The following is a 12,869-nucleotide window of genomic DNA, read 5'->3' on the forward strand; positions in this document are numbered from 1 at the left end:
AGTGGTAACTTGGACTATCAGGTATCAAGATTTATTATGAAGCTTTGGTAATTAGGTGATTTTTGATATAAGAATAGATGAAGGCACACAGAAAATGACCTAAATTATGGCAAAAGTCACACTGCAGTGTCATATGGCAATGACCATCTTTTCAATAAACAATGGGTCATCTGGATATTCATATGTGTAATAAGGGTCTGACTCCATTATTTTATGTTTGATGATAGATTATAAAGCTGCAATTGCTTAATGGAATTCCAATGTTAACCACCCAGATTTAGTACAGATTCCACAGGTTTAAGGGCACATTTCCAACAGAGACTACTACAGATGACAGCCACCAAGTTTGGGAACTCTAGGCCACAGGCACTTCTCACCAACTAAATACAAATTCAGAAACTGTATACACCTTCAGGTTTGATAATTCACTAGAATGACAGGACAAATAAGATCTATACTTACTTATAGTTTTATATTAAAAAATACAAATCATGACCAATGAAATGAATGGACACAACAAGCAAGTCTAGGAGGTTCTAGGAAGCAGAGCTTCTGTGTCCTTTTCCCTTGTAATCAGAATGTATCATCTGCCTGGCATATTAGTGTGGTTGATTGAACTATTGGACATGCAGTTCAATTTACAGCACCCCTCTACCCTTGCTATTCCTGAATATTGGCTGATATTATCTGGTTTAGAAGCCCAATACTACAAGTACATGGTTTGTTTTTCCAGCACAGTAAGTCCCCATCTAACTACTATCTAGTGGCCACCACAAAGTCACTAGCATAAGTCAGGAGGAACCCAGCATGGAAATGAAGACACTCCTATCACTTGAAAAATCACAAGGGTTAATGTTTTACCACAGGAACCCAGCAAAAGAATGGACATTTTTTTTTTTTTTGGAAAACAAAGTCTCATACCTCCTTCTTTTCCAAGAGCAATACAGATAGTAGTAGGGTAGTTGAATGTCTAGCTTTCAACAATGGATAGACACCTACATAGAAAATCAATAAGGAAATGTTGAACTTAAAGTACATATTATACCTGATGGACTTACCAGATAATTACAGAATGTGCACTATAACAGCAGGAGAATACACATTTCTCTCAAGTGCATATGGAACATTCTCCAAGGTAGATCATAAGTTGGACCATAAAATAGTCTTGGTAAAATAAAATTGAAATCACATTGAGCATATTTTTAGAGCATAATCGTATGAACCTAGAAATGAATTACAAAAAAGAAACCTGAAAAATTCACAAATATGTAGAGAATAAAGAACATGATACCAGGCAACCATTAGATAATAAATAAGTCAAAAGAGAAGTAAAAAAAAATCTTATATATCTTTCTTAAAAGAAAAGTAAAAAAATATATATATCATGAGAGAGTTCAATATAGACAATACTCTAAAATTTATGAGATGCAGTAATGCAGTAAAAGCAGTTTTGAGAGGGAAGTTCATAGTCATAAATGCCTACAGTAAGAAATAAGATCTCAGCCTACACCTTGAGGATTCAGAAAAATAAGAACAAATTAAGGTTAAAGTTAGTAGGAATAGGAACTATAAAAATTATAAATTAAATAGAGTCTAAAAAGATAACTGAAAAAAAGGTAAAAATGGTACATATGAAAGTATATATCCAGTGGCTAGACAATGGGATATTTTGTGGCCATAAAAAATATCCTGCTATTTGTGACAATATGAATGGACTTTGGGGGCACTACGCCGAGTGAAATAAGTCTAAGACAAATAGTGAGTGATCTCACTTATATGTGCAATCTAAACAAATAGAAACAGAGAACAAAGTGGCATTTGCCAGGGGGAGGAGGTAGGAGGTAAAGGAAATGGGTGAAGGCACTCAAAATGTATAAACTTAAAGTTAGTAAGATAAATACTGGCAGTGTATTGTACAGTATATTGTCTGTAGTTAACAATGCTCTATTGTACTTACAAAAGTTTCTAAAGAACAAAGGAGAAGGAATGAGCAATTTAAAATATTTTTTAAAATGAGACCTCTTCTAATTGTATTAAAAATGAGAAATATTCAGTCAGTTAATGAGGTAAATTGTGTGAATATACTATGTGGGTATTGCTAAGAATTAGAGATGCTTGAGAACATGGGTAATTTTTTGAAAAAAAAATTAAATTAATGAGGATATAAAAATGCAACTGGATCTCTAGAATATATAAGCAACTTATACAACCCAACAGCAAAAAAACCAATCAATCAATGGAAAAATGGGCAAAAGACCTGAATAGACATTTCTCCAAAGAAGATATACAGATGGCCAGCAAACACATGAAAAAATGCTCAACATCGCTGATTATAAGAGAAATGCAAATCAAAACTACCATGAGATACCACCTCACACCAGTCAGAATGGCCATCATTAATAAATCCACAAATAACAAGTGCTGGAGGGGCTGTGGAGAAAAGGGAACCCTCCTGCACTGCTGGTGGGAATGGAAACTGGTACAGCCACTATGGAGAACAGTTTGGAGATACCTTAGAAATCTATACATAGAACTTCCATATGACCCCGCAATCCCACTCTTGGGCATCTATCCAGACAAAGCTCTACTTAAAAGAGACACATGCACCCGCATGTTCATTGCAGCACTATTCACAATAGCCAGGACGTGGAAACAACCCAAATGCCCATCGACAGATGACTGGATTCGGAAGAAGTGGTATATATACACAATGGAATACTACTCAGCCATAAAAAAGGATGACATAATGCCATTTGCAGCAACATGGATGGAACTAGAGAATCTCATACTGAGTGAAATGAGCCAGAAAGACAAAGACAAATACCATATGATATCACTTATAACTGGAATCTAATATCCAGCACAAATGAACATCTCCTCAGAAAAGAAAGTCATGGACTTGGAGAAGAGACTTGTGGTTGCCTGATGGGAGGGGGAGGGAGTGGGAGGGATCGGGAGCTTGGGCTTATCAGACACAACTTAGAATAGATTTACAAGGAGATCCTGCTGAATAGCATTGAGAACTATGTCTAGATACTCATGTTGCAACAGAAGAAAGGGTGGGGGAAAAAACTGTAACTGCAATGTATACATGTAAGGATAACCTGACCCCCTTGCTGTACAGTGGGAAAATAAAAAAAAATTAAAAAAAAATGCAACTGGATAGATCAAAGAAACTGTTTTCATAATGTGTCATATCTCATATTTTGTTATTTGCCTGAATTTAGTTCTAATTAGTTAAAAATTTTAATACATTAACATACTACCCAAGATAAACCTCCAGAAGTACTGCACTGCAATTTCTAACACCTTGACATGTTTGCAGATTCAATGAACATATTAAAATAAATCCAAAAAAGTGTGCTATTTGATTTTACTTATTTATATTCATGAAGTTATTCTTCTATGAAAAATATAACATTAAAAAATACCCAAATTAAAGCAGAACATAATTTTTAAATTTCGATTTCAATTTGTCTCTCTCCTAACTAGTAGTACTTTTGACTCTAGGGAACCTGCATTATTTTATATGACATAGCATATAAATTATTTCCTAAGGAAGTTTTATGTAGTGTTTGAAGTACAAACTACTAAACTTGAATATCTTATCATTCAAAAATGCAACTTGATTTTTTATTACATACAAAGTATACTTTTACTGCAGTATTTTGTGAATGAGGAATATAATCATTCATGGTGCAGTAGACTGAGGCCTCTCAGTGGGATACATTTTTTGATAAAATAGTCATTTACATATAACTATTTTGTTTATAAAAAATCTTTTGTAATTTTTAACAAGTTTTTCAGGGACTTGTGAATCAGAGACAAGGGTGAATCAATTAAACTTATAAAATGGTCAGAAGTGAATGTATATTTAATTAAGTGTATGCAATCAGCCACCTCTTCATGATGCTAATTATACCTCACTGTGGATACAAAACTATAAAATACAGGTGAATTTTGATCAACCCCTCAAATTGTATAGCATAATATGTATAATTGCCTTTGTTTGAAATTTCTTCACTATGTTTCTGTGGAATTAGGCCTCAATCCACTGCACTGAGAGGGTTAGAAGTATTTGGCTCAGAAGAGATTCTTCCTCTTCACAGAAGATATTTATTTCTACTTATGCGTCAAGGCCCCACACTTACAGTGATTATCCTTGTGGATAAGAGATTATGTTATCAATGGATTGCACTTGTGTTCCAACATTGAGTTTCAGGCTGGCTGCTGTAATCATGGTTTACATGCTCTAGTTTCCCTGTCATTTGAGTTGTTTATTGTATATTTACCATTTTTTTAGATGGATGTGCTGCAGTTGTGACTTGCATACTACCCCAGGCTATAAGTTTCAATTTTTCTTCCTTGAATTTGGAGTTGAGCCCCATCTTTCTCCTGTACTGTGATCACCCATTGTGTTAAACCTCCTAAAGTCTGCCTTGTCATTTTTTTTTTTTTTTTTTTTTTTTTTTTTTTTTGTCTTTTGCCATTTGTTGGGCTGCTCCTGCGGCATATGGAGGTTCCCAGGCTAGGGGTCTAATCGGAGCTGTTGACACCAGCCTACGCCAGAGCCACAGCAACGTGGGATCCGAGCCGCGTCTGCGACCTACACCACAGCTCACGGCAATGCCGGATCATTAACCCACTGAGCAAGGGCAGGGATCGAACCCGCAACCTCATGGTTCCTAGTCGGATTCGTCAACCACTGCACCACGACGGGAACTCCTGCCTTGTCATTTTTAATAAGTGACAGGAATAGTGTTTTGTTTTGTTTTTTAACAAGACATTTCTTTCTCTGCAGATGTCACCACTCGAGATCTGGATTTCCTGTTCTTTTCCAATCAGATTTCTAAGTCTGAAGCAAATGAATGCACAAAGACTTGTGATGTTATCATTTAAACCTGTGTTTTAATTCTCCAACCCACAAAATTCACAACTGCTTGTTAATTTCAGTTGTGTAAGCCCTTAGCCTTTGATATAAGAGCTTTTTTAAAGTAAATGATAGAAACTGTGTTTTTCCAGTGCCTTAAAAATTTTAAAACATAAACCTATTAGTTCGCCATGGTACAAGAAGCAGGCAGCCAACCTTACAATTCTTACATATTTTTATGATCCCAGCCTCATGCTACTCTGTTTCCAGTCTCTCAGTCTATCCAAGCCTTGCTTCAACAGACATATCATTCCAGATGTAGAGCTGATTGTATAAGCAGCCCATTGACTGACCACTGAATGCTATAATATACCAAGTCTCTTTACTGCAACTAAATCCTAATTTCCAGCAAAACTAACAGGTTGGAAATTAATACTGATTCCTATTCCCTAAATATTTATTATCTTAATTACTATATTAACATTACCAGTATAGTAATGTTCTGAATGACAGAAAACACACCACAGTCTTGATAGATTGCATATGAGGATATAATGAAAGAAATGTATGTGTAGGTATGTGAGTGGTCTGTGAGTTTATGCATAAAAACGTGTATGTGTTTGTGAAACACACATATATAATCTCTTCCAGGATCATTCAGAGAGTTGAAATTTCAGTAGTCTAAGTCTCCAGAAAAAACACCACACAAAATAAAACAGAACTGTGCTCTCTAGTAAGCTATTGCCACTGCTGCAATCTGAAATCCCGAGTTAGGAAGTTTTCGTTAAAACTTCAGACATCAGCACTACACTGACTTTGCCAGAATCAATACCAGCAAAGTTGATGCCTTCTTTTTTTTCTTTTTCTTTTTTTTTTTTTTTTTTTTTTTTTGTCTTTTTGCCTTTTCTAGTGCCGCTCCCGCGGCATATGGAGGTTTCCAGGCTAGGGGTTGAATCGGAGCTGTAGCCGCTGGCCTATGCCAGAGCCACAGCAAGGCGGGATCTGAGCCGCGTCTGCAACCTACACCACAGCTCACAGCAATGCCAGATCCTTAACCCACTGAGCAAGGCCAGGGATCAAACCCAAAACCTCATGGTTCCTAGTCGGATTTGTTAACCACTGAGCCACAACGGGAACTCCAGTTGATGCCTTCTTGAATGATCTCTCTGAGTACTTCATTTGCAAATCAACGCCTGGGCAAATGACATCCAACTAACATCTTAAAACACAGACTTAATCTCAAATATCAAAGGATGCAAGTTTCCACATGTTAGAAATTGTTCAGGAGGAAACTGAACAAGTTAATAAGTAGAATCAGCCACAGTTACTTGTGATTTTTAGGTGAATGGAATATTTTTCCAAGATATAAATTACTGATTATTTATTTATCAGATACAGTAACAATTTTTATTTCCACTAGCTAATGTATTAGTATTCCCCTTACCCATATTTTGTGTGATATATCTCATTTTACAATGTTTAAAATCTCAATGGCTATAAATTGTTGATAACCTAATCAATTATTTTGTCATGATTTTATTATATATTACAGATAACTTTAAGCAAAATTTTTGTTATGAAAGTTTTAAAAAATCCATTTGTCAAGTACTTTGATTAGTATAGATATTAGAAACATATCAGTATATGTGTGTAGACTTTAAAAAATCTCTAATTTATCTATAAAATTGTTATTTTTAATATGTTCATAATTTGAATCTGAGTTGCTGATTTTTTCTTTATCTTTTTGTTTTATTTTCTCTATTAGGTAAAAACTATTTCCTCTTACTTTTAGACTTGGTAGACTGAGTCGAAATGTGAAGACGTCCCTCTTTCTAAGACATGAAGTTTTTGGTGAAAATACAACAAATAATACATATGTAAGTGCAACTAACATCAAGACACACATCTTGAGATTTCAGAATAAAAGGCAAATGGTGTATAAAAGCCATGGTGAATATTGGTTAAAACTGTGGACACTGAAGATAAATTACAGGGTTTTTTTCTTTTTAATTACTCAATGAATTTTATTACATTTATAGTTGTACAATAATCATCACAACCAAAGTTTATAGCATTTCCATCTAAACTGTAGTTTTAAAGCCTGACTTTTCCACTAATCAGTCATGTGATAATTGTGAACTTACTTAGCCTCTCTGTGTCTGGTTATTTAACCTATGAAATGAAAATTAATAGGATTACCATTTTAAAATCTTAATGAGAACTCAGATTCAATATAGACTAAGGCTTTAGAATAATGCCTTGTTACATAGTAAATGATTAATAAATTTCAGCTGGTTTTCTTAACACAATTTAGATCATATAGCTATGAACCATGTTTTACCAACAAATGTGCAGTGTAGAAGGCCTCCGACTTCAAATGGGTTATTTCTATTGTCTGGGCCACGAAGGACTGTCACATGCAAAATAGAACATATGAAGATCATGCCTGACAGCTCATGAAACAACAAGGAAGCTTGGTACCAGTCAGAAAATCATAGTTGTAAAATTGCAGAAACCAACAATTACAGGAGGGAAATGCACACAATCCTAAAGTGTTCTCATTGCAAGGAGAATTTTTTGTTTGTTTATTTGTATCAATATGAGAAGATGGATGGTGGGTGAACCTCTTGGGATAATCATTTCACAATATATGTAAATAAAACCACTACAGTTTATGCCTTAAACATGAATAGTGATATATGTCGATTATTTCTCAGTAAAACTGGAAAGAATGATTAATTTTCCCTTTCTAGGCAGCATAAAAGGACTTTTCTATTATCCTCACAATGAGAACCTGATAGGGCTCATTAAAATGTGGTGGTCCCATAAGACTGGACCCCATCAGAGTCATTTTTTTTTTCTTTTCTTACAGCTGCACCTGCAGCACATGGAAGTTCCCCGGCCAGGGGTTGAATTGGAGCTACTGCTGTGGGCTGCACCACAGCCATGGCCTACACTGCAGCTTGTGGCAACACCAGATCCTTAACTGAGTGAGGCCAGAGATCAAATCTGCATCCTTATGGACCCTACATGTCGTTCTTAAATCACTGAGCCACAACAGGAACTCCCCATTCAGAGTTTTTTGTTTTTTGTTTTTTGTTTTTGTCTTTTTGCCATTTCTTGGGCCACTCCCACAGCATATGGAGGTTCCCAGGCTAGGGGTCAAATCAGAGCTGTAGCCACCGGCCTATGTCAGGGCCACAGCAACTCAGGATCCGAGCCATGTCTGCAACCTTCACCAAAGCTCAAGGCAACGCCGGATCATTAACCCACTGAGCAAGGCCAGGGATCGAACCCTCAGCCTCATGGTTCTTAATCGGATTTGTTAACCACTGCACCACGACAGGAACTCCCCTGTTCAGAGTTTTTAACTCTTAAACTAGTCTACACTGAGCTTTCAGCACTTCATCAATTACAGTTTAAAGTGTTCCTTCTGACATTGGCTCTAGTTGTAGTTGTTTGATTCTGGGTTCTGCTCTTGATAAGCTGAGATTTTCTGTATCTGCGTATGTTTAAGTTTTTTCAGTGTAGCAATTTGCACAGAGATCTCAATTCTCTAATGGGCATAAGAATTGTTTATTTTCTGTTCAGCTTTTTTGTTGTGGTTGTACGGATAGGGGTTATGATTTCTGGGCTTTTTACATATCAGACTGGAAGATTTTTGAAAAGAGCACTAAAGCAGTTCTGTGGGAAAAGGAAAATATCACCAACAAAGGAAATGGAAACAAATTACTATTCATACAGAAAAGAGAATGAGAAATTTGACCCCAATTTCACACCATTAAAAAAAAAACAAAAAAAACTGAGATGATCCATAGACTTAAATGGCACAAAAAATATGCTAGAATAAAACAGATTGTTTGCAACTTTGGTAGAGGCTGGGATTTCTAAAAAAGAATGTAGAAAGGACAAATATAGAATATAAAATTGAAAAATCAGATGTCATTGAAAGTAAAACTTTTAGCTGCTTTTTAAAAGATAGTTTTTTCTCAAAAGATATACATTAAATTTTCTTCAAATTTTAACCCTCTATAAGTCAAGAATTATAGTTACATACAAGAAGAACCAGCCTAGCTAAATTAAGCAGAAAAGGATTATTACTCTTATATGTTACTCTTATATGTAAAGGTATAAGATATTTCACAGAAGCCTTGGGGGTTATGAAAACTAAAGCTCTTCCTGCTAAAAAGACAGCAGAATGATATCAAGCTTTTTTAGGAAAACATTGCCTCAGTTCCAACCTGCTTCTGAACAGCTACTGTGCCAGAGAATGAATTCTAGAATACTAATAAAAACAGTCTGACACCTCTCTGTTTATATTTCCTCTCTTAATTTTCTTTTTTCTTACTTTTTTCTTTTTATGGCTGCACCTACAGCATAAGGAGGTTCCCAGGTTAGGGGTCAAATTGGAGTTGCAGCTACAGGCCTATATCACAGGCACAACACTGGATCTGAGCCACATCTGCTTGTGGCAAAGCTGGATCCTTAACCCACTGAGAGAGGCCAGGGATCAAATCTGCATCCTCACAAACACTATATCAGGTTCTTAACCCTCTGAACCACAACAGGAACTCCTCCTCTCAATTTTCAAGCATTGCCTATACAACTGATTAGGTGATTCTGGCTCCAATTCTGGGTACTTCAATCAGAAAGAGGTCTGAGAAAGACGGTTTTTAAATTTGCAATCAGGGAAATGAAAAAGACCTATTCAGGGGTTCAGAAAGGTTTTAAACTAGATCTTGATGTCTTTTATATTCTATCCCTTTTCCAAATGAGGACATTTCAGTTCTCATTATTCACTGCATTAATTTATGGCTGATGTTTCTTTCTCCCTCTCAATCCAAATGTAATATTGAAAATCACAAAAAATCCTTTTTTTTAAATTTATTTTTTGGCCACACCCATGGCATATGGAAGTTCCTGGGCCAGGATCAAACTTGTGTCATAGCAGCAGCAATACTGGATACTTAACCCACTAAGCTACCAGCAAACTCCAGAAAAAAATTAAGAGAAAGTAGAGATGAATGAAAGTTATTTCATATGAATTTTATTTATAAGGTTAAAGTCAATATTGATATGTTTAATATTTTAACACATTTGTATGTTAAATAGACAGAATATTTAATTTCCTTTTAATATCTATTTCAGAGATGTTAAGTAAACTTCATTCTTTGTACCTCATACTTTTATACAATTCTATTTTTTTCTTTTAATTTGTTGTGAATATTTTAAGCCAATGGTTTGCTTGGTGTTGCATTGATTTGATTAGTTATTTTATTCCTAATGCTTCATCTCCTTAGTTCTGATTTTTCATCCTTGATCACTGTGGTCATTTAAATTCCTTTTGAGTATGAAACAGACGTTAAAAAATTTTATCATATCAAGAATGTATGAATGGGGAGTTTTCATTGAGGCACAGTGGAAACTAATCTGACTAGGAATTATGGGTTGGATCCCTGGCCTGGACCAGTGGGTTAAGGATCTGGAATTGCCATGAGCAGTAGTTAGGTCTCAGATATGGCTCAGATTTGGCATTGCTGTGGCTCTGGCATAGGCCAGCAGCTACAGCTCTGATTGGACTCCTAGCCTGGAAACCTCCTTATGCCACGGTTGTGGCCCTAAAAAAAAAAACAAAAACAAAAACATATGAATGGATTTTAAGAAAGTTTTACAGATTTTAAGAATGTCTTATCAGATTTTTCTTTTGCATTTTGCATGCAACTTTTTCTCAAATCCCATTCTTTTGTTTATAGCTTTCTCTCTGTATTGTGTAAGGAAAAGAAGTTTGTTCTTTTATTATAACTCTTAATCTGTTTCTGGCCACACTATTTCCATATCTGTTGGGGGAAAATACTGCTTTCCCCAATTTTTCCCCATTTTTCTAATGAAAACTAAAGTTATTGATGTTTTGGGATCCACACCCCCATTTTTTACAAAAGAGTAACTTTTAAAAATATCTTCTCGAATTTTGTGAACACTTTCTACTTATAAATATGTTAATCCATAGTAATCCATAGTAATCACATGAAAATGCTTTGTAGGGTGCTATTCATTGTCTTTCTCAGAGATCCCATTCAACAAGCTCAAAGATTGCACAATAGAGTGGATTTCTATTCCTTATACCTAATGTTCCTTAGGGGGTAAAATGCTGTATTCCTCTAGATTCTGTTATTGGATCTCTTGCCATCTGTCTGCATAATTTTGACAGTCAGAATTCTTAAGTCATGAGAAGGGCTGGATCCAGCTGCTTTAAGCAGATAATGAGTTCATTAAAATGCTCTTGTGGGCTGGGACTGCTTTGGCTGCCGGAATGGCAGCAGCAGTGATGGTGGCATGGGCCAGAAGTGTGAGGAGAAGGAGGTGGCAGTGGGTGAAGGAGCACTTCCATGGAGCACTTCTGCTGGGGTAAGCCTGTGGGCAAGAAGTGGCGCCCGGTGAAGGTGTACCCCAACGGTGCTGAGGACGAGTTGGCCAAGGCCTTCCCATGCAAGTTCAGGAGGGAGCTGATCTGGGCACTGCCTGAGCCAGCACAGGACCCTGAGGCCTCGGCTGTGGGCACGGCAACCTGGGCCAAGCTGGAGTATGGGCTGGTGGCTGAGGCTGAGGCGGCTGAGAAGAGGGACGAAGGGCCCTATAAGATGGAGCACTTCCACTGGGGCAACCCACCCAAGGACAAGTGCTACTGCGGCTTCATGACTTCCAAGAAGAGCCAGATGCCCCTGGTCATGCTGTTCAAAAATGCCATCATCAAGAACACCCACAAGAAGGGCCAGTGAGGGCACAGGGGGCAGGTGCCTCTCACCCTGGAAGCTGACCCCAAAGCTCAAAGCCTTCTCTCCTCACCGGCCCTCCTGCCACCTCCAGCCCCGGTGAGGACGTGCTCAGGCTGTTTGGGTGCCAGATATCCCACCTCTTATCTGTAGTTAAGAAATAAAACCTTTCAAGTTTCAAAAAAAAAAAAAAGGGGGGGGGGTATTGTGTATTTCACAGAGAGAGTTGGCAATGAAGACCTGAGGCAAAGCAGCCAGGAGCAATGCCCTAACCACCACATAGAACTAGTCTGGTAATAAACTACAGCCATTCCCACCAAACAGTAGAAACTGTGCTTTGCACTACTGTCAATTTTGGGATGGAAACTGAAGGTCACAGCAACCATTAACAGACCCACTGCTGGGCTGTATTCCAGCATCCATGTTTCTGGTATTATTGGATTATCAGGAAAAAAAAAATCTGCTGCTAATGCATCTGCTGATAGTTCACAAGTATCTATTGACTCTTTCTGCAATAATACCATCCCCTGTGATCTATTTGGCTCATGACAAGCTCAACACAGCTTTGTCCTGGAAAACCTGTGAAAATGGGTGGCTAAGTTCTGGCCTATGAGATGTGAGAAGTGATGCTTGCTGCTCCATTTCAATGCCTCTAGGAAGAAATATTTACTTTCTGTCCTTCCATTTTTCCTTCTTAATGGCTAGAAGTTGTTAAATAGAGAAGCTTCCTTAGAGTCAACAGAAAAACAGCCTACAGAAGTGGGAAGACAACACTTTCTTCCACTTCTAACTGCCAGAAATCAAGAGTGCATACAGTTCTGGAACTTTTTTTATCCCTAAACTCTAGCTTCAACAGTTTGGGAAAAAAAACACAATTTGGAAAAAAGAAAAGCACCCTAGAATAAAGGTGGAATGGAAGAGAGTCAATCTGTAGCTTCCTCATAATGGACACTTGTCACAGTCTATGCCCTAGGGCAATGCATTGGAAGCTGAGAAACTAATAATTTTCACTTATATTATACTTTGGAATTTCTTAAATTATGAAAAAATATTAAATGGTGGGATAAAAGTATCTCAACTACTCCTCCTAAGCAATTTTCCTAATCTGAATCTGTAATCAACATTAAACTTCTGCAAATTCTTAAATTTAGCCCCACATTTCTCTTCTATAATCTTTATCAATATATCCAATTAGCAATAAAAAGTTGACCTATACATGTTATTGACAC

The 12,869-nt window shown here is 36.9% G+C and overlaps 1 protein-coding gene across 1 annotated transcript; it reads left to right on the forward strand.

Moving 5' to 3' along the window:
• Positions 1–11,256: 11,256 nt before the first annotated feature.
• On the forward strand, positions 11,257–11,747 carry LOC100518801 (pro-opiomelanocortin-like). Its single transcript, XM_003130578.2, has one exon. The coding sequence runs from the start codon at positions 11,257–11,259 to the stop codon at positions 11,644–11,646; it is 390 nt and encodes a 129-aa protein (XP_003130626.2). The 3' UTR covers positions 11,647–11,747.
• The last annotated feature ends 1,122 nt before the right edge of the window (positions 11,748–12,869 follow it).

The sequence above is a fragment of the Sus scrofa genome, unplaced genomic scaffold (genome assembly GCF_000003025.6).
Source record: "Sus scrofa isolate TJ Tabasco breed Duroc unplaced genomic scaffold, Sscrofa11.1 Contig1500, whole genome shotgun sequence".
NCBI lineage: Eukaryota > Metazoa > Chordata > Mammalia > Artiodactyla > Suidae > Sus > Sus scrofa.

Excerpts from the sequence above, each read along its gene's own strand:
- LOC100518801 (XM_003130578.2), top strand. The coding sequence starts at position 11,257 with ATGGAGCACTTCTGCTGGGGTAAGCCTGTGGGCAAGAAGTGGCGCCCG.